The sequence below is a fragment of the Notolabrus celidotus genome, chromosome 10, assembly GCF_009762535.1.
Source record: "Notolabrus celidotus isolate fNotCel1 chromosome 10, fNotCel1.pri, whole genome shotgun sequence".
In the NCBI taxonomy this organism is placed as follows: domain Eukaryota; kingdom Metazoa; phylum Chordata; class Actinopteri; order Labriformes; family Labridae; genus Notolabrus; species Notolabrus celidotus.
The window spans coordinates 9,036,791-9,058,497 of record NC_048281.1 but is presented as its reverse complement, the minus strand read 5'-3'; the positions used below and the strand labels follow the sequence as shown (position 1 = coordinate 9,058,497).

Below are 21,707 nucleotides of genomic sequence, written 5' to 3'. Positions count from 1 at the left end.
AGTGACCACAAACAATAAAGGCACAAATTTGACCTTCTCGTCTTTCTTTCTGCGTTAAAGTTGCATCTTTTAACTGGGCAGAGTTTGGGCAGGGTAGCATGAAGGCTAAATGATTTTGTGAATGCACTTCTGCAAAATGTATAAGTGTACAACAGAATCCATAACAGGGAATGATTTCATTGTATTCTTGAGTTTATCCAAGACTTTTTTTAAGTTATGGTACATGTGAGTTTTGGTTTTTTTTTTTAACAATGTTTTCACTATGAGAATATGCAATAATCTAAGTAAGAAGTATATTCTGTCAGGGTACAATTCTGCAGAAAATGAATACAATTTGCATAATTAAACTCTGACCTCTTCGCTTGTGCAGTAAATGCAGTGGAGTCATGGGTATTCAAAAACCTGGCAGCCTAACACATCACGGAACCACTACTTCCTTTTAGATATGGCAAAAAATATCTAAACAATTTTATTCCAAAGTGGAGAGTGCAGTCCACTCAGCTGAAGGACATTTTATTTACTATTAGAGTCTGGAAGCAGGGATGGAGGCTGAAGGTTTCTGGCAGGATCTGATCAAAAAGCCCTCCAGCTGAACATGTTTGGCTCCGTACCGTGGGTAATTTAACCACTCCATAGACTTGGCATGCAGAGCTGCTTGTCTTTCTTAAGGTGGTAATCTGTGAGATGCTCAATTACTGACTGTGAGGTTGTGTCAGCGCAGATAGGGGGGCCTCTGCTAACAGATTTTTATGTAGGATCGTCTCCAAAGACCTCAGAGATCTACTGCACTTTCTTGAAAATGCCACAGGCTCATTCTTGGTAAACTCGGTAAACCCAAGGCAGAATATGTTTGTGCTGCTGACTGACAGATTTATTCAGTGTGTGTTTTCCACATATTTAAACCTGTCAAAATGTAAACCAGCACGTACAACAATGCTTCAGTGCTAAGGGGGAAATGTGCTTATTTTACTCCAAAAATAAAATATAATAAGGTGATTTACATTTCTGTTTCATGTCACTGGAGTTCCCGTGTTAACCTAGAAAACAGTCTAGCTAATGGATGAAAATGTGGATGAGTAAAACAGGTCGCAGATCTGCTTATTGAGATTTAGAGGAAAAGAGGTACACAAGTAGAATAAAATCGTCTGTCTCTTCTTTCTATATTTTTAACCTCAAAGCTCATGTGAGCGATTTTTGACTGCTTTCATACAGAAAGAATTAATTACTAATGTATTTTGACAGCCTACAACAGCAAACAAGACCATAAGCAGTTTGATTGATTACTCCTTTATTGTTTATGCTTGAAACCACATGTAGGAGCTAGATGAGGGAATTAAAAGCATGCTGAAAGTGCAAAAACTGCAGTTCCTTAAATTTCCACTTGAGGCTGACTCCAAAAGCTAAGAAATCCCCACCAGGTCCCATAATAAAACACACATTTAAGCAGAATTAAACATGTGTATAGCCGTGTTCAAAAATCGTTTTTGGTCTGTATGACCTATTTTTTACACTGCTCAGGAGGGGATTATTTTTTATAATGCATATATACTAGTCATTATTTTGCATAATTAGGAGTGTGAACAAGTTGTCTGACAGGTGGAGGCTTTGTAGCTGATTGCTGGGAGGCTAAAAACCAACCTCAGCTTCACCTCTTTGGGGTTCAGTCAGCTTTTTCAATATAGCACCTGACTCTTCAGAAAACAGTGGGTGATGTCAATGAGACTATATTTGTGTTTAAAACATAGACTGTATTAATAATGGAAGTAGTATCCGTGACTTCACCCATCTGTTCCTGAGCGCTATTTTGAAGCCAATCGTCGGCGGGAGCCATGATGGAAATGCTGAACTCAGCCAAATTTAGTGTGAGGTAAAGAGGCGGAATTTGAGCATCATAGCCAACAGCTATGCGTTCCTGCCTGTCAGTCAAGTCAGTCATGTCCTTATTTGGGCAAAAACTCGTAATCTTAATATCTTCTGAGCCGTCACGTTAGAAACAAATTAACCCCCGTACAGTGTGTGCCGATAGAGAAATTAGTAGACCCAAGCTGTTTTTTGAGACGTGCTGTAAATATGTTTATTAATGCTGCAAAGATCGTCTTTTTTGAATTGGTGTTTATGTGGTTTCTGGTGTTTCTGCAGCCAGCCTCAAGCGGATGCACGATGAATTACAGTTTATAACATTTCCGCATGGGCTTCATATTTTGAGACCGGAGGTTGCCACTTGGTTTAAAACAGTCTGTGATTTTCCACAGCAAATATTTTCAACAATATACATTTGATTATTGAAAGAAAACGGGACAATGAAAAAAACAACAGCATACAGGTTGAAATCGGTTAAGAGCAAAGCGATTAGACACACAGCCTTCTCCACATGAGGCTGCCAAAACTGACACACGCCTAAAGTTGAATGTAGGAGCTTTAATGGATCCTAGGATGCAGTCGAAACATAATTAAGTAAACTGATGCACAAGATGTTTACATAACCTGACTCTTAGCCTGCAGTGCAAAACACTTGATCCTACATTTCCCATAATGCAATTGAAAACATCTATTTATTTACGCCCTACAAAACTTATCCAGAGCCACAGGAGACTTTATACTTTTGTAAAAGTATAAACTAAAGTAACTTGATCTTTATTTGTGTCGTGAGTGTAACTTCCTGTTTGTTGCAGCGTTTAGTACCTGAGTCTTCTTCATTACTTTAAGTTGTTGTTTTCCTGTAGGTAGTTTTAGTCGTAAGTGCTGCACTCTCGTTGCTCAGCATACTAATTTGTCATTTCCCTCTCTGAGAAGAATCTGCTCACTCACTATTACATCAGCCAGCTGTCTCAACAGTGGCAACATAAATGTTCATTTGAATGCTTTTGAATTCTACTTCCAGGCCTTATAAAGTGGTCTGACTGTAGAGGCCATTAGCACATCACTCATCATGATTTCATCCTCTTATTCATGCTCTTGACATCAAGGGTAAACACATTCAAAGCTCTGAAAACAGAATGCTTAAAACCACACTCAACATTTTTTACGATGTTGTAGTAGAACCAGAGTTATGAATATTTTCTTTCTGCAGACCCAAGAACCGGTGTTCTCCAAAGACAGCAGCAGATTCTTCCTGACTGTGCCGGTCAAACAGGGAGGACGTGGAGAGTTTCATCACATTGCCATGTTCACAACACAGGTGAGGGTCCAATTTTTAGTCTACCATTCTTTAAGTTTAATTTCTAACAGCATTATTGAAGCCAGAATAGTTTAGACTGATTAAAAAGAAACAAACAAATCAACAAATGAAGATTAAAAAGTTGATAATTTGGGGTATTTGACTCACAATTTTTATTTATAGTTAAAGAGGATTTTTACATGCAGGCATCCATTGGCTCCAAGAAGAAATAGTCTGGTGTTGCCTTTTTATTAAAAGAAAAATCCATTCTCACATTTTTCTCTTAGAGACAGTCTGAAGTTTAGGTCTTCACTGTTTGCCCAACCGTTCACTGACCTCAAACGATTTGTTCACACAGCACACAAGTGTTTTTCCAGTCAATGTTTATTTGTTCTGAACAGCCAACGTACTGTCTCGCACCATGGCAACAATTGTGTGTGTACATGTATGTGCGTTAAGTGTACCAGTGTGTGTTCTTTGTGTATCAGCTCAGACCCCCTATAGCCCAGGTTACTGTATGTTCCTTTAGTAAGAAAGCCTCGGGATAAGAATACACTCTTCGCTCAAATTAAAACATCACTTATCATTTGCATGGCGTGCACTGACGTGAATCCATAACTTGCTTTGTTGCAATAAAGCACAGAAGTGCTGCTTCCACCATCTGGTAAACAAATGTCTGTATTCATGCGAGCGAACAGAAGCAGAGGAGTTATTAGACGGAGCCAGCAGAGCTCCGACCAATGACCTAAACTCATCTTTGTTTGTTTCTCTCAGTTCAGAGCAGATCAGAACGAAGTCCGACATCTGACATCAGGGAACTGGGAGGTGACCAAGATCATTGCGTATGATGAGAACACTGACAACCTGTGAGTCTGACGGGCATTTGAGCCTTTTGGGGAAAACAGAACATGATGTATAATTGAGATAGTCTTGTTAAAGTTAATTTATATTAATGTGTTGAATATGTGTGGAGCTTTGTGATTTGAGCATTCATTCTTTTGCACTGGGACGTTTGGGTTGCTCGACACACTGACATGAAAGCCCCAACCTCACGAGGGAGTGTGATGGAGGAACTTCAACCAAAACATCATTTGATAAAACAAATCTATTGAGCATTTTCCAGCAATCTGTACTTTGATCAATTACACATGCAGCTGAGTGTATCATGTTGGATTCAGACTTTAGCTTCACACTAGTACCAAGCTTACTGTCCTCTGTAGTTTTAGTGAGATTGTCGAGCTCCACATTGCTGTGACACATGACAACATACCTCTGTTTGTTACCTATGGCCTATATTAGTGCTTTATTAGAGCCCAACCTAAACCCCGGGATCACAGAAGCTTGGCAGGAAGAGGTGGCAAACTGGACCAAAAATCCACCTATCCACCATATCTATCACGAATGATAGATTTGATTTATCCCCTCCCCTCGGAGCTCCTCCTAAACGACGCCCCCGCTCACATACACGGGGGCCGCTTATTCGCGACCATATGATGGTGACTGATTCAAAACTGGTCCTCAGCACATCGTTTGTGTTTTGCACTACATCAACTCATGTCTCACTCAGCGGTAAGAAAACACCAAAACATTCTCATAGTGAAAGTTAAAAACACAAACAAACATGAAATGTACGCGCGGGAGGCGGGCAGAACGGCAGGACGGGATTTGATTGGTTTCATAATTTGGCTCCTGATGGCAGGGATTGGTTGGTGTTTTCCCAGGTTTACTTCGGCTGTAGATGGCAGCCTTTATTTCACTCTTTTTTAAGAACCCATTATGTATTGATTGCCATCAGACATAAAGATCATTTCAACCAGTGTATCTAATTCTGACTACCAACCCCAGCTTTATGTCATGCCTCTTTTTCTTATTCTTAATATCTTCTCTTTGCAGGTATTTTCTCAGTACAGAGGGTTCATCACGCAGACGGCAGCTTTTCAGGTTTGTGGACATCTTTTCATCTGACGTGCTTAAAGGAGCAGAGACAACGTTTTAACATTAGTCATTCCAAGGTCATACAAAACAAAAGCTGGATTTCTGTGACTACTTGTTACTGTCCCTAATTAAAATCTTTCTGACTGAAAAACATGTCTTCTGTTACATGAGGTATGATCTGATCTGGTGTTTACATGCTAGAGGTGCAGATCTTACCCTCAGTAGTGCAACATCGTAGCAGCACGAAACACAGTGTAGTCTGTCAACATGACATCATAGCAGAATGACACAGTAAAGGAGAGCATCTATTTATATGACTTATTTTTTTATCTGAATGGACCATTTTTCCAATTCTAATCTGATTAGAAGGGGTAATTTAATCCCACCTACTGATGGAAAGTAACACATACTATATGTTAGACTTTGTGTTTTTGTTGATTGTCTTTAATTATTTTAACAACAGCACATAACAATGAGAGAGTCTGTGCTTATCTTTTACTCACTCGTCTTTATTTCTGCACTCTTTCTCTCCTCAGTGTTAAAACTGTGGGTTTGTTCCCTCGGCGGTGTTTGACCTGCGAGCTGAATAAAGCTCACTGTCTGTACTTTGATGCTGACATCAGCCCCACAAACCACCACGTCATCCTCAACTGTAAAGGTAAGTCATCATATATCTCTGCTAGAGGCTTCACTTAACTATTACAGACATGCCTTATTTACACAAGATTAAGACTCCACCACCTTTACCATTTTTAAAAATAACAAGAGGCCCTGATGGTGATTCGACTCCTGAGCCTATAAGGAAATTACCTCTCTGAACGCACAGCACACCCCAACACCACTATTTATAACATCCTTTTATTGTCTCCCTGCACGTCATAAATCACTCTGCTTCTCTCTTTGAGAACCATAAAGATAATGCTTCGGTTTGGTTATGAAACTCTCAGGAGTGAGCTCTAACTTTTCTTCTGAGTTAAAAGCGTCTGCAGAGCTTTTTAAAGATGAGATTTATTTTTGTTCAGTTTTATTTGTTAGATTATTATTTTTCTCAGGTTGAAAAAGTTGCATAATTTGAAAAATGCTAAGGCATACTGGTCTATAAGATTTGGAGCTCCTGTCAGGTCCAGAGTGAAAAGGTTTAAGGCTGATTTATACTTCTGCGTCGCCCCTACGCAGCAGGGGCTGACGCGGACATGAGCCCCACATACTTCTGCGTCGATGTGTCCGTGTCGCGCAGCAATTCTCCTCCGAAACGCTTGAGGGCAGTGTGGTCTCTCTGATAGCCGGTCGCCTGCTTCCGGTCCTGCTACGATCTCTGTTTACTTTTCCACATCGATTCAGAGCGTGTTAAGTTAATCTACAGCTGATACATGTTGCTGTTTATCATACAGACATGATTACATGAAGAATAGAGAGGAGGAGATGAAATACACGGCCGATGTGTGGCCGATGTCCGGGATCCCGGAAGTGCTGTGAATGCGGGAAAGACCAAGCCGTCGAGCGGACCAATCACAGAGCTTGCGGTCCGCGTCGGCTCTACGCGTAGTTCCATTTTGGAGGAGGTGCACGTCAGCTACGTGCGTAGGCCTCTGCGTAGGTACGGGAGCTACGCGGACCTACGGCGTAGGCTACGCCGTCGATTCGACACAGAAGTATAAATCAGCCTTTAAGGCAGATCTTCTTATTAAGACTGTCTTCCATTGCATTCAGCAGTGTGCACTTTCTGTGCAGATGTGTAGCTCTTCCTTCAGTAGTACAGCCTGCTGTAGCCTGGCTAGTTCTGAGCTATATGTATGGATACTGCCTGTAGCCAATTTGTTTTGACTCACGCCTCCCCTGCACTGGTCACTTGTAGTCTTCAATGGAGGAGTCTTTTCAATATAACCAGCATGCCACAAGCTTTATTTACTTGACAGCTTACCTCGGTTTCTTCATTAAAAAGTGGAGCCTAGTCTCGTCCACATCGCTTTATATCCAGAATGTTTTGTGCACTGAAGTGGTCCCTTGCTTCTTTGAGCGTAACAGAATAAAATACCTCTTTGCATTCTATACTTGTGTACTAGTTGCACCGGAGTATAGCAAGCAGCTCACTTTTTAGATGACTGTGGTATCAAAAGTATGTCTTATCCATCAAATTTGATAGTTAGTTTGTAGACTGTTCATTATTTTGGAGTAGTGCACTCTGTCTGTAAGGTCACTAATGGATGACAGGGTGATATTCACAGTAACATGATGTGTCACAGTTGTTCAGTGATCAGTATTCATACTATGTATGACGATGGCGGGCATTAAAGATGTTCGAGCCACACAGTAGAGGTTGTCTGCGTGCTCTTGCTTTACTCACACCTGAAGGTAGATTTAGTTAAATGTGTTGCGTCTGCAGTTAACAGACAACACAGGGTTAGACTAACAGCAAGAGTCACAGCCACCAAATTACAGCATTATGCTATAAACAACCAAAGTGCTGTTGGATATTCAAAAGTTCCTTTGAATTATGGATTCGTCTGTGGTTTATGTTCCTGATTTATTCAGCCGTTTTCATTCAGTGTCTGTCAGATGTCATGGTGTGTCAGCTCCAGCCCATGCTGGGTTCTGTCTCCCTGCAGCTATTCAGTTTAAACTCATCTATCTTCAGTTCCAAATGAGCGGCATAAAATAAAAACAATTAGCCACTCTTTGTGTATAATTACTTTTAGGTAGCATTATTGGCCACTGAGCGGCTTTTCTAACAGAGGGTAACTCTTCATAATGTTTGTGGCCTCAATTTATTCTCAGCAGATGAGCACTTCATGCACAGCAACATTTGTGCTTTGGCGTGGTGAATTATTGGACCATAACAATCCTCCCCGTCCCAAAAGCAATAAAAATAATGGAGGAAGCTTGTTGTCTTCAGTGGGCCGAGTTCACATAACCCCAACAAGTTTTTCCTGACATCTTCTTTCATCAGGAGCAACACAATCCTTTCATTCCGCTCATAAACCTGATTGATTTTATGTTCCTAAGCAGGCACATGCACACAATAAAACCATTTCTCCCTGTGACACATGCAGTTGTAGAAAAGAACGCAAAGGTCAAAGCTAATACAGTCTGTCTTTACCTACCTCTAATCCAACAGTAAGTGCAAGAGGAGAAATTAAGTGAGAGCTGCGTGATGTGATTCAGGGCAGAGGAGGAACAGCGGGAAGGATGCGGATGTGGTTCAGAGTGTTTTGCTGCAGCTGAGGGAACTATCCAGCCAAACCGGCCACCCTATTAACCTCTGACTCAGACTTTTCAAGAGGACATGAAAAGAAAATTAATCAATCAGACAGACTGAGGCTATTAGGGAGGGAATGTGAGTGACCTTTGACTTCTAATGATGCAGGTGAGGTCAGAAGGGCATCAATCAGAATCTAGGATACATACATTTCACTCCTGTTTGTCAAAGAATCAAATAGTTTACAGTTTTGGTTTAAGTTTTTTGTTTTGTTTACCTTTCCTTGAGATACTTTTTTTTGGTTTTTTTGGGTAAAAGAAATGTCACTCACCTTTTCTTTTTTGTCCTCTTTCAGGTCCCGGAGCACCCACTGTGATTTTGCACAGCCTCAATAACTCAAGTAAGGGCACAAAAATGATGGATTTTTAGTTCTGTATTGATGTATTTTAGATGACATCTCAAAGGACTTTCTGTTTATTTGACCTCTGCTGGCATTTTTTACAATTTCTAAAACCCGTCTGCCCTCCACGGTCAGACCCTCGAATACTTTTATTCTAGACACATAAATATGTCCCTGACTGTTCTTAAACTGATGTCAGACATGGTGCTCTTACACGTTAACATGCTGAAAACAAACGATCATGAAATATTTCCTTTAAAACTGTTCTGTCAATAAACCCTAAAGAAAGCTGACTGAATGTACAGCTACGTCAACATCCTGATGTTAGTGCTACCTTGGCCAAAGCTAACCTCTTATGAAAGCCACTGGCTCACAGGTTTTTATGTTTCTTTCATAGCTGCTGAATACTTTTTTTTTTTGCAATAGTTTTGGATTAAAGGTGCCCTCAGTCCATAATGCTCCTCTGTCTGCAACAGTTTTGACTTTGATGGTTACAGAGCTATTATTGTTGCAAAACTATTGCAAATACATAAATCCATGCAAAATGTGCAACTGGATCCACAGATGCATTCACAGATCAACAAATGTAGATTCACAGATCAACAAATGTAGATTCACAGATACATTGGCAGATCCAGAAATGTGTACCCAAATCAACAATGTGTCCACAAATGCAAAGTCAGATCCACAATTGTGTATGTAGATCTGCCAATATCCCTTTCTTGGATCTGAGTTTGCATTTGTGGATATCTGTGCAAATCTGTTTGCGCACTTGTGCATCTTATTTTGCATTTACAAATTGTTTAGCAACAGTATTAGCTCCATAGATGTTAGGATACAACATTAATGAAAGACAAGATGCTGCAAATAAGAGCAACAACTGCTGCAGCCTTGATAGATAAAATACTGATTATCCTAGAAGGAGGAAATTAATTTTATAATGATCTCAGGAATGTGTGGAAGTTATGGAATAAGATTTAAGTTCAGCTAATTTTGCTTCTCTTTAGCATTATTGTTGAAATCTTAATCTATAAGGGGGGCTCAGAGGAAGAGTGGATCTCCAGGCACAATACTGGACCCCACCTGGCTTCTTCTGCATGTGTGTGAATAAGTAATTGAACAGCTGCTTCATGCGGCACTAAATTAATGTGTGAGCATTCGTGAAACAGTCGATACTGACATGAAGTCTGAATGGCTTTGGAGCTGCCGACAGGTTACAAAGGTGTGATATAAGTCGGCTTATTTACCGATGACCGCCCCTTCAGCTCAAACGTCTGCTCTCTAACAGCGTACCAGTTTACACCCGGTCTTAGGTTGACCCTCATCAACAGGAGGGCTTTCTATTTCGTCTATTTTATTTCACACACACCTACAGTGCACACATGCTTCCTTTTAGTCTTGATGCATGTCTGTCTGTCTGTCTTTCTGTCAATAGTTTTTTCCCTTCAAAAAGATAACAGCTGTGCTGCAGAAAAGCAAGCAATTTGCCCAGGGTTATTTGGATAGGCCCTCTATCCACAGCTGGGAACTCAAGGCCCCTGGCGGTTTCATAATGAGACGTCTATTGATTTTGGGATTTCCATTAGAAATGCTGGATGAATTCCATTTCATTTAGCTGCTTCTCAAATAGCTTGGATGGAAAAATGGCCAAACCAGAGTCATTGTTTATTACATGTGGAGAAAAATAGCAGGGCCTTTGTTTCTGAGGCCAGACTGTGGGAGCTGCTGGATTTAAAAGGGCTTTTTAGAAAATGGACGACACCATTTGTTGTCTTTTTCTATTTTTGCTTTTCCAATTTAAACTTAACAACCAGTGAGAAAATGATTTCACTTTGAACTATGATTGATAGAAATGGGATAATTTCATGCGTAGATCACAGAGTATCCAGCTTTGGTGAGGTATTTTGCCAATCACTCTTTTTGAGTGAAAGTAATTTACCACGGTCTTTGGTGAAATATTTTTTATACCAGTCTGATAAATTAGAAATGTCTCTTTGCAACAGTTAAAACTAAAAGACACAAAATCCATGGATGCATTCAGCTTCCTGAGCTCTTATAATTTCCCTCAAAGTCAGAAACGATAAGCGGGACTCAGATCCTATCGGTCTTTCCCACATGTTCAGTCTCTTCTCATTATTTCAGCGGCTGGAGAGACAAATCCACGATTCATAATGTGTCATTTGTATGCGCTGATTCCTTGAATATTGGCAGCAATTATTGTGATTCTTTCATCCTTTAAACACATTACCTTCTCCCTTACAGATTACTACATCCTTGAGAACAATGCTCTGCTGAAGGGAGCCTTGAAGTTCAAAAGGATCCAGCTGAGTGACTTCAGGACGGTTCCCATGGAACATTTTGGTAAGAGTAAAGTTTCTATCTCTGTCACTGTGAGTTACAGACTTATAGGCGAGGCAGCTGTTTTTATTTTGTGCATTTGTGTTACAGATTTACCTCTGAAGATCACCTACCCTCCAGACTTCTCTGATTCACGTCACTATGGACTGCTGTTGATGGTGTATGTACCATATGAAATGTTATATCCCATAAAATCATTGATGGACGCTTTTATGTACAGGAAAGGCAACACTAAACAGGAGCTGTATGCATATGTGAGACTCCAGGTGTAATAAAACCTCTAACATCGTGACTGCAGAGACATTTGCTGACAGATTAATCCAGGTTATGTCAAGCCCTGTGGCTGAATACAGTAAACCAGTAAAAACCTGGAGGCATGAAAGGAGGGACAGTTTTACATGACACATTTCATTGTTAAAGATTGAGTCTAGTGATTTTCAATGCCATAAAATTCATAAAAATACTAAAACCTGAAACAGAAAAGATGCACCCTAACAGGACAGATGTGGGCCAAAGCCTGATATCTAACTGTGTGTTCAACAGGAGGGAGTCATTTGAGATCTATTTGATACTTTCCTTGTTTTGGTCTTTAAGGCACTGTGAAGGATTTTAACTGTTTCTGAAATAATCCCATTAGAATATTTATCTTTTGACGACATGTTTTGTCCTCATGGCTGATACTGGAGAAGGATTATCAAACAGACCATAGACTATAAATAATGGACGTAGTATCCGTGAAAAACTGCAGCCAGCCTCTAGCGGATGCTCGATGAATTGCAGTTTATAACACTTCCGCATGGGCTTCATATTTTGAGACAGGAGGTTGCCGCTTGAAACAGACGTATGTTTGCTGTTGAAGTATTTCTTTAGATGAAGAAACTCTACAACCAGGGCTTTGCTAGCCAAAAGAGCTAAATGTTTCTGCAGGATTTAATGTTTATGCCAGCGTGTGAATGCTCCACTGCTCTCTGAGGACTTAAGAGTTAAACCGGGTGCATATTTACATTATTGAGACATTTATTGGGACACCAGAGCTCACATTATGACACCAGGGCTGTGACGGGTAACGCTGAACCGGTACATCTGCAGTAATAGTAACAGTAATAAATCAGTTTACAAAGTTCAGTCTTTGTAAAAAAAAAAAAGCATGCTTTTGAAAGAGCCACATCTTTACCACACTGAGTGATGGTGCTCATGGGAAATGCAGTCTTCTGGACAGACATTATTGATTTTGTTCAAAGGGGTCTCCAGAATCAGCACATGAAAACTCCTCACTGTGCCTTTAAAAAGTAATAAAACAAAATGATAAAGATCAATCTTTTTGCAAATTGTCTTTGGGTCATCAAGAGGCATCAGTGAAATTTTCAGTGTGTTTTACAACCAGCTTAAAACTCCTCACAGTCTTTAAGGGTAATATGTTGACACTAAGATACAACAGTAACAACTGTTGAGAAAACTAAGCACTCTTGGGTTATGTAGTTATATGTAGTAGTTTTATAACTGATGAACATACTTATGTGCTCCTCTGTATTGAAACAAAGTAACATCTGAATCCTTGTTCATCTGTCATCTCATCACTGACAGCTCTTGTAGTTTTGTTTTGCTCTGACTGATAGTCTAATGCATTTTCTATCCTCTGTGTTGTTCAGTGACAGCGCCCCTGGTGGTCAGGCTGTGAGTGACCAGTTCTCTCTCAGCTGGGACTCAGTGCTGGTCAGCGCAGACAACATCATCGTGGCTCGTATGGACGGTCGGGGCAGCGGCTTCCAGGGTCAGAGGATTCTGCACGAGGTCCACCAGAGACTAGGGACTGTGGATGTTCATGACCAGATTGCAGCCGTAGAGTAGGTTTTCAGATTTACATTATTTGACCTTAAACCATTGTGTACTCAGAATAAAAGAGCTACATGGCCTCCTCTTAAAATGTCACGATTTCCCATGAACAAGATCTGAATAACCTTTCTCTTTTCAATACATCTAATGAGTCTCATTAGAACTTTTGTCCCTGAGAGAAAGAGGAAAGTGCAAAAGCCTTCACTTCTACACCTGCTCTCTAACTTAATATAAAAGTTCCTTATCGTGTTCCCTTTGACAACACAGCAACTTTAAGAGAAGTTTGGTCACAGACAAAGGGAAGAAGATTCAACCTGAGATAGCTCAAAATGAGACACAACTTTTATTAGGTTTTTTTTTTCTTTGTTTTGGAGGAGAAACTGGCCTAAAATTTCCAGTCACTGCAAAATTAAACTTTAAATCACGTCAGACTGAAGTGAGTGGAGTTTCTGTGGTCTGTTAGGATCTCTTCGATGACACTATCTGCAATCCATCCCAATGAATGTGTTTAAACATTAAGAGTTAATTTGCAAAAACAGATAAATCCCTTTTTAAAAATTTAAAAAATGTTTCAAAAAACATATTTTTTCTATTACTAGCTTTAGGTATTATCAATCAATTTAGGTTGAGTTGCTTTGACTATGTCAAAATGACATTACTAATCAGAGGTATCTTAAAAATGTAACTTTATTAAAAATCTATATTAAATAGAAATTTGTTTTTGAAAATTTAAAAAACAGAGATATCTGTTTTTGCAAATGAACTCTTCACATGTTCCCCTGAGTGGGAAGGATTCATTTTGTTTCAGTTTAATTGAAACACCTGTATTAACCCCTCGAGGGGCAACTGGTTTGGGTCATCTTCTACGTGTAGTTACATTTTGGAAGAGGTGCACGTCAGCTACATGCGTAGGCCTCTGCGTAGGTATAGGAGCTACACAGACCTCAGGTGTAGACCTCGCCATCGATTCGATGCAGAAGTATAAATTAGCCTTTACACTTTAAAGACACAAAAACAAACTATACATAACATCTCAGTTAGATACCAACAGCAGGGTGATGCATATATGAACATTCTAAATCAATAATAAAAGGATAAGTCTTAGAAGAGATTAAATAATGGCTCTTAATAAAAGGATAAAAAGTCTGTGGAGCAATATGAAATCTAGGGAACATTTAGTGATTTGTTTGCAGAGGGGGTGAATGATTTTGAAAAGTAAGCAGGTTAAACATGAGAACGTACTCATAGCAACAGAGAAAATGCACTTACATAAATATAAGAAGGGGTGCAGGTGGCCTAGCGGTCTAAGCACACCCCATATACAGAGGCTATAGTCCCATCTCAGCAGTCTCAGGTTCAACTCCTGATTTCTACCATTTGCTGCATGTCTTCCCCCACTCTCTACTCCCCACATTTCCTGTCACTCTCCAGTTTCCTTTCCAATAAAGGCAAACAATGCCCCAAAACACAACTTTATGAAACAAAAAAGAAGAAAACATAAGAAGAAGCTAAGTATGTTAACTTTTCTGGAAGATGCTGGGATACATTCATTAACTTAGAAAAGAGATGAGCAATATTTGTCTCGTTGTTTATTTTACTGTGAGGAAGAAATCAACCGTCAAACCAACAGATAAAAGAAAAGTGAAGCCAACGCTCAGAGAAAGATGAGTGCTGGGACTGAATCTGGAGGGGAAACACATTTAATAAGTAATGTTGACGCAAAGCTTTGAGAATCTAGCCATTATATTATAGAAATAGCTGTCTCACTGTACTGAGCTGCAATAATTAGATCCCCAGCTCTTGCTTACCTGCTATAAGAGAGATGCTACACTCTCCTCTATTACTTCACATATTTGCTGCACATGTTTAGTTGTAACTCCACAAACAGCCAAAGAAATATGCAATTAAAACTTCAAGGAAACATTAGCTCGTCATCAGGGTATGGGAAGTATTTGAGGCAGTGGGCTCGAATGACATGCCTGCCATCAAAGTCGAATCAGCTGCTATGATTTCTGGAGATGAAAATACTCTGAGAGCATTTTTCTGTTGAAAAAATTATAAACAGAAAACCATTGTTCAGAAGATGTTGAAAACTGGGTGAAAGGGGAGAGATTATTCAGAGACTGTTTGACATTAATTGGATGTCTATTTTCAGACCAGATTTCACACAAAACCTGCCTCCACTGCAAGACTCATCACACATTCAGCACTTAATTAATGACAATTTTCTAGTCACATTACGTTGATTTGGCAGCCAAAATGCCTTACAATGCATCACAATCAGCAATGAAGACATTACATATTTAGACCAGGAGTGGATCCCCCGATCCCTCTCACATGCAGTCCATTGTTCACCAGGCAGCTAGCATTACTTTCCCATCAGGTATCAATCAAATACATCAGTATCGAGGGGTTGTTATCTCTTCATAGTCAGAGCTCTGAAATCTGAGTGAATTTACAGTCTTCTTTTTTCTTCATTTGAGGTGAATGTTAAATTCTAATTCCTTTACGCCTTGAACCTTCTTTATAACATTCACAGAACATAATGCACTGAATTCATGATATTTGGCAACAAAACATGATGAAATTTAAATCATTGAAGGATTTCACTTACCGCTGGTAGAACTTTGGAGATATGGTGTCGCAAACATTATTTCCATCCTCCATTTACCGCTAAGATAATCAAGTTATGAAAACTATTAGACAAAAAACATATATGAACTTAAAGGTACAGATTGTAGAAATGGAATGTTCAGTGATAAGGATAGTTTCTTGATTGAAACACTCATATCCTCACTACTTCCTGTTGGTAAAGCAATAGTGGCCTTTGAGGACAAAAGGCTGCTGTGATGCTCAATTAATATGACTCTTCATTTGTCAAGTAGCACAATGCACACTCTCTACTTCTTTGTCTTCTAGCTGGTGCATTTTCTCCACTCATGTTACTAGTTTGTCGGTTCTGTGCCAATGTAGAAACATGGTGGTGCCAGATGGCGGCCTCTTTTTAAGTGGATCCACTCCTAATTTAGATATAAAAGGCTCATTCTAAATGAACAAAAATGAAATCATTTAAATTGAGGTGATTATGCACTGATTTAAACATATTTATTAATATTATTTTCTATACCTGCCAAATCTGTTTTGCTAAATGCTGCTAAATTCTACGCACTGCACCTTTAATATGTTTCATACATGCTGAAAATTGAAGCTGAAAATCCTGGCTTGTACTCGTTGGGTGACCTCATGAATAAGTGTGCTATAAGTGCAATTTCACTCATACTGTATATAACCAATCAGGCCGACTGGTGGGAACACTCTTGAGCTGTTTTTTTTCTTTTAGCAGTTTCACTTTTGGCATTTTTTTGCTGTTGGGCTTTGTAGTCCAGTTTTAATTCTGAGAAAGTCTCTGACATCCAAAGTGCCAGAGAACCTGCTAAAGCTTTCATTGTGCTTGAACTTTAATCCTTGTTTTAGAGTGACTGTGCCATTTAGCACTGGTTAGCTTATAGATGTTTTCTGAGGTAATGTGCATCCTTGAAGACTTCCATGTTTTACTGCCTTCTCAGACTTCTGATTGAAAGTTCCACCACTTCTTTTCTTATTCCTTAGAGGTGCAAACAAGGAGAATAAAGCTGGCATTGATTTTGTTTGCAGTCTGCTTCCATGTATCTTCATCGCCTGCACTTGTCAGTATGGAGCCAGACTCCTCTTATTATATATTTTCTGTGCTCTGAAGTCCCTCGTCTGCCAGCAGGAAATCTTTCTCCAGGCTCCAGATTGAGTTTTGTTTTTGTTTCAGACAAATATCAGCCAAGTTTCTTTAATTACTGTGTGTCATTATTTGAACCCTTGTAATGATCCTTTCGATTCCAAACTAATTAAATTCACAATCAAACGTGCTTATGCAGAAAAAGTATTACTACAATGTGAGGGTTTTTAGCAGAATCACTGGTAGAAAGATGTAAGTTTGTCCTTTTCTAGGATTGGTACACGTAACACATAATTACTCAAAAGATCACTTCAGAGCCTTTCCTAAATGTTCTTCCAACACTTCCCCATAGCGTGAGTCATTTGAGAAATGTGTCTGAGGTTTATTTTAAACAGAGAGCTCTTTTGTGCATAACTTGGTTCTCTTCGGTACACTTGAGTGAATCTTTGAGCTTGAGTATAGCGCTAACTCCAGCTACAGCCCATAGTGTGTTTCTGGGGATTTACAGCCACCTTGAATAAAAACAAAACTCTCTCGCTAAACTATGCTCGCTTGACTCTTTACTTAACAAAGCAGAATAAGAAATGAGGAAAGTAAGTCATGGAAACAGGAGTGGAGCAGCTGTGGGGCCAATTTAAACGTAAAGATTGATGATGTTTACTATAGTATAACTTGATGTTACAGCTTATACTGATGTGTGGCTGGCTTATAATAAATGTCTGTATTTATTCACTCCAGGTACATGATGAAATTTCCATATATTGACCGGACAAGGATAGCAGTGTTTGGCAAGGTAAGCCCATTGTCTCTTGTTTTGTTATTTCATGTATTTTGAACACACTTTGCAATCTTAGATATGCTGCAGAGTAAATCAGACTACAGTATTGAAATTCACTGAAGTTAGTCATGTAAGATTTTAATTCTTAAAACCAAAAACAGCCGTCACATCTCTCTTCAGAGCCAACAGACCCCGTTTACAGATTGAATCTCTCCACTTTGCAGAAAACAGCAGCTTCTTACCCTTTGCTTCCCTATTTATCATTTGTGTTATTTTCAGCTATTGTGAAATTATTTTTTGAGCTGCGATTAATCACTGAACATCGACAGTTAATCCAGATTAATCCAATTTGGAATTGCATCTTCAAAGCTCCAATGTTTTGCAAACTTTAACAGAAATTTAAAACTGTGTTTAGGTCACTTGATTCAGTTTCATGCACAGATCTGTGAGGATTTCCACACTCCAAAGTAGTGCTCTGTCAGCTTTTGTGATGCAGCTGCTGACATCAGTTTAATGTTGCTGCACATGTATGCTTAGCTCATAGGTTGAAGCTCAAACTCAACATACTGGTACTTTTTTAAAGGGAAATGTGTCATTCAAAAGTGCAGGGTGTCATTGATTTTGCACCTCAATTGCAATGTAAGTGACGCATGTTGGTTGTCAGCACTGGATTGGATACAAGACAGCAGGAGTAAAAACACTAATTAAACCTGCAGCAGATCAGAGACGCAGATGTTCTGCAGGGTAAAACTCTTGCATTTTTAAGTGTAGGCTCAAGGCTTTGTTGAGAGAGATGTAACTGCTGTTCAATTTTCAAGTGTGTACTACCAACTACCCTGCAGGGATTATTTTGCAGCCATGAGAGTCAGTTTTTTTCCTCGTGGGCCCAACTTTAGAAAAAGAGTACTTTGGAATAAAACTTTTGAAAATTAATTTGGCTGTATTTTTGTCTTTCTGTTCAGGGTTACGGAGCTTACCTTACATTGATGATGCTCAAGTCTACTGACAGCCTCTTCAAATGTGCGTGTGCAATGTCACCAGTGACGGACTGGAAACTCTATGGTGAGTACAACCCCTGCATGAATCCTGAACACACTTCCCATCTGTTTAGTCAAGTAAGAGTTAAACATCCAAGTATAAAGACATGGATGCATTGTTTGAGCGGAGGGAGAGAGAGTAACTAAAGCTGGGATATTGTTATATTTGAGCTCTCGTCTCTAAAGAATCTGTTCACATCTGAAGGGAAAGTGAGAGGAATCAAAACTATATCTACTGAGCAGAGTAAAGAGCCTCCTTTACAGACTGGAGAGGACCATGCTCAGTAAAAACATGTCATTTTAGCTCAGGGTGACAGGGACTCCTCTTTGTTTGGGCGCTTAGCCACAGCTGAAGCACTGTCTATGTATCTCTTCTCATTTGCACAGCCTCGGCGTTCTCGGAGAGATACCTCGGCATGCCATTACGGGATGACAGCAGATATCAGGTGCGTGTTTACTTCCTGCCCTCACTTGTTTGCCGTTGATCTTTGAAAGCCGTAACATCACTGACACACCTACAGTTAAGCCCCTGCAGTCGCTGAACGCTGCTATCAAAGTCAGAGGTAGCGGTGCTGTGCCTTTTCTTGTGTTTCCTCATGCTCTGTAGGATTTTGTCACTCATCTTTCTTTGGTAACGTTCTGCACCGGTGTGTCAGATCACACACTGGTGGGTTTTTTGTATATAAGACGCTGCTGTAAAAAAAGAGATGCTTGACTCTCCCAGGCCTCCCGTGCAGACAAGTTGTGGAGCTATCAGAGATGTTTTCCACAGCAGGGAGGGAGAACAAGATTGTGTTTTTTTGCAACCACATTGTAAACAATCAAACAAAAAATCAAAGTCTGCTTTCAGTGTGTAGCAGTTTTGCATTTTCTGCATGCAGGTCTCTTTGTACAGATTCTTTCTCAGAGCAGTGACACTTCAGGCAAGGGAAAAATGTCAACTGGAGACACCTCAAATCTTTAATTGGATTGAATGACTGTCAGAAATGTAATTTTCTTGGATTTATGTGGAATTCTGGACTTTCCAACCTGAGAATATGATCGATATGAATCATGCATATATAAATAAAACCTGAGAGGAGAGGAGAGGCGGTGATAAAGAAGTGTCTGAGGAGATAGGAGGGGATTTTAAGGTGAACAGTTTGGCTGAAAAACCTCAAGATTTTTATGTCTTTACTCTACGTCCATGAGTGTTTTTTTCCCCCTGTAACAATAGCCAGCTATGTTATCACTGAGGTCTCAAAGATACAGCCGTATCTAACCATAAGTTTAGGACATTTCTCAGCAGCAGCACAGCGTCTAATCCTCCTGAACTGTGCACCAAGGCAGGGCCAGGTCAGTCTTTATTGTAGGAACTGCAACAATCAAATGCATCAGAAAATCCGGCATCTGAACAGGAATCAATCAGCATAAAGTTTGTCTAATATAAAAAAATGAAGATACCTGGCTCAAACCATGTGAGGTGCTGAAAAATCAAGGAGTTCAAAAGTCTAAAGGATAACCGCACATCTAGTTAGTGTAATTTTTAGTTTGATGAGCCAAGCTTTTGGCCTGTCAGGCAACGCTGATGAAGGCCTGAGTGCAATAAAAGGAAAATTGGACTGGCTAAGTAAGGATGACTAAGGAAGAACACCGAAAATAAATAATTATGATAGAAGTTATATAAAATGCACTTAAGATTTAAGGGAAAGTTTCTTGGGTTTTTTTTGGTTTTTTTGAGGTGAGGAGTTTCTTCTCAATAGACAGTGTTTTACCCTCAAGAGATCCTGCAGGTCAGCCAGTTTGTTTAGAGGCCCCAAAATGAAGCCAACAATCGCTGCAGACAGGTCCAATGTGACCACATAATTTAGCTAATTTCTAGCTAATTTCTATTGATGTGTATCCCTCTCCAAAAAATCCAAGCTATCTCTCTAACCTTTTATTTTAATTTTACCTTTAACTAGGATTTTTTTTTTCATAAATAAAGAAAAAATAAATCTGACATTGATGTGAGAAGGTATCAGAAGTCCACTTAAGGCGATTACTTTCCAAACAAAAAACACAAACAGGACAGAATAGTAAATCATCATCATAAGAGATGCCGTAAAATTCACCAAAACACAGGAAGTAAAATGTTTGCAGTTAAATCTATCCCGGGGAAGAACCTCAGACTTCTTTCCTACTACTCGTCCCCTAAACATAGGTGTAACCAATCAATCAGACTTTATTCATAAAGCGCTTTTCATACTATGACATTGTAACATATAAAAATGAAAATATACCCCCCCCCCCCAATCCCAACCCCAGCCCAGACCCCAAACTCACCCCACAATCCTAAGGTTAAGAACACAATATATGCAACAATAATAATAACAATAATAATAATAATAATAATAATAATAATAATAATAATAATAATAATAATAATAATAGTATTAATAACAATAATAACAATAATTATAATAATACTGGAAATAAAATACATAAATGAATAAGAGGGGGAAAATAAATAAGAATTAAATAATTAAACTTTAACTCAACTTGTCTGGTTTAAATCTCTTATGTCTGAGTTGAGTGTGTCTGTCTGTGTGGAAGGGATTGAATGTCATTCCCCACGGGGTGTTTCATTGAATAATCTTTTTTATCATGTCTATTCTTTTTACCCCCCTCCTAAATGCTACTTAGCATATTTATCAACCTGTTATCTCTCTGCTATTTGTGATTTCCTCGCAGTTTTCCAGCGCGCTGCAGAACACTCAGGCTCTGAGGGAGCAGACGCTGATGCTGGTGCACGGCACAGCAGACGGTGAGAGAAAATAGATTGTGGTATAATGAAAACACTGTATCTGTGGTGCATCACTGCTGAGCACAAAGAAGAATGCAATCCTGCGTGGTAATAAGGCAAATGCTTTTTAATCAAAAGATAAAAGGTAAAATGGGTTATCTAAATGGATGTTGGGATTTCGGGAGGAAAAAATTCATGCATGTAGATTTCTGTTGAGGTATTTCCACCCTGCCAGAATGTGTCTCTTTTTACAGTTAGGATGCAGGCTGAATCTTGCTGACATGTTTTCTTTCTTTGTTTTCAGCCAACATCCACTTTCAGCATACTGCTGAGCTCGTCAAGAACCTGGTGAAAGTCGGAGCAAACTATTCCATGCAGGTCTGTATCCGAAGACAACAACACCTCTTATAAGACAGTGATGAAAATGCAACTGTAAAAGAGCTCAAACTATATTAAGTGCTACAATATGATACGGTAGAATACGATACAACATCATAGGATACAATACGATACGACACGATATGATACGATGCGATACAG

The 21,707-nt window shown here is 39.4% G+C and overlaps 1 protein-coding gene across 1 annotated transcript in view; it reads left to right on the top strand.

Moving 5' to 3' along the window:
• Positions 1-21,707, top strand: part of LOC117820660 (inactive dipeptidyl peptidase 10-like) — a 210,450-nt gene that overhangs the window by 186,168 nt on the left and 2,575 nt on the right. The window contains exons 13-25 of the mRNA XM_034694508.1: positions 3,071-3,178; positions 3,932-4,023; positions 5,051-5,098; positions 5,629-5,750; positions 8,644-8,688; positions 10,951-11,049; positions 11,137-11,206; positions 12,696-12,890; positions 17,327-17,381; positions 18,329-18,428; positions 18,791-18,849; positions 21,116-21,188; positions 21,472-21,545. Of these exons, the coding sequence (XP_034550399.1) occupies positions 3,071-3,178; positions 3,932-4,023; positions 5,051-5,098; positions 5,629-5,750; positions 8,644-8,688; positions 10,951-11,049; positions 11,137-11,206; positions 12,696-12,890; positions 17,327-17,381; positions 18,329-18,428; positions 18,791-18,849; positions 21,116-21,188; positions 21,472-21,545 (1,140 nt within the window). The remainder of the gene's footprint in view (positions 1-3,070; positions 3,179-3,931; positions 4,024-5,050; positions 5,099-5,628; positions 5,751-8,643; positions 8,689-10,950; positions 11,050-11,136; positions 11,207-12,695; positions 12,891-17,326; positions 17,382-18,328; positions 18,429-18,790; positions 18,850-21,115; positions 21,189-21,471; positions 21,546-21,707) is intronic.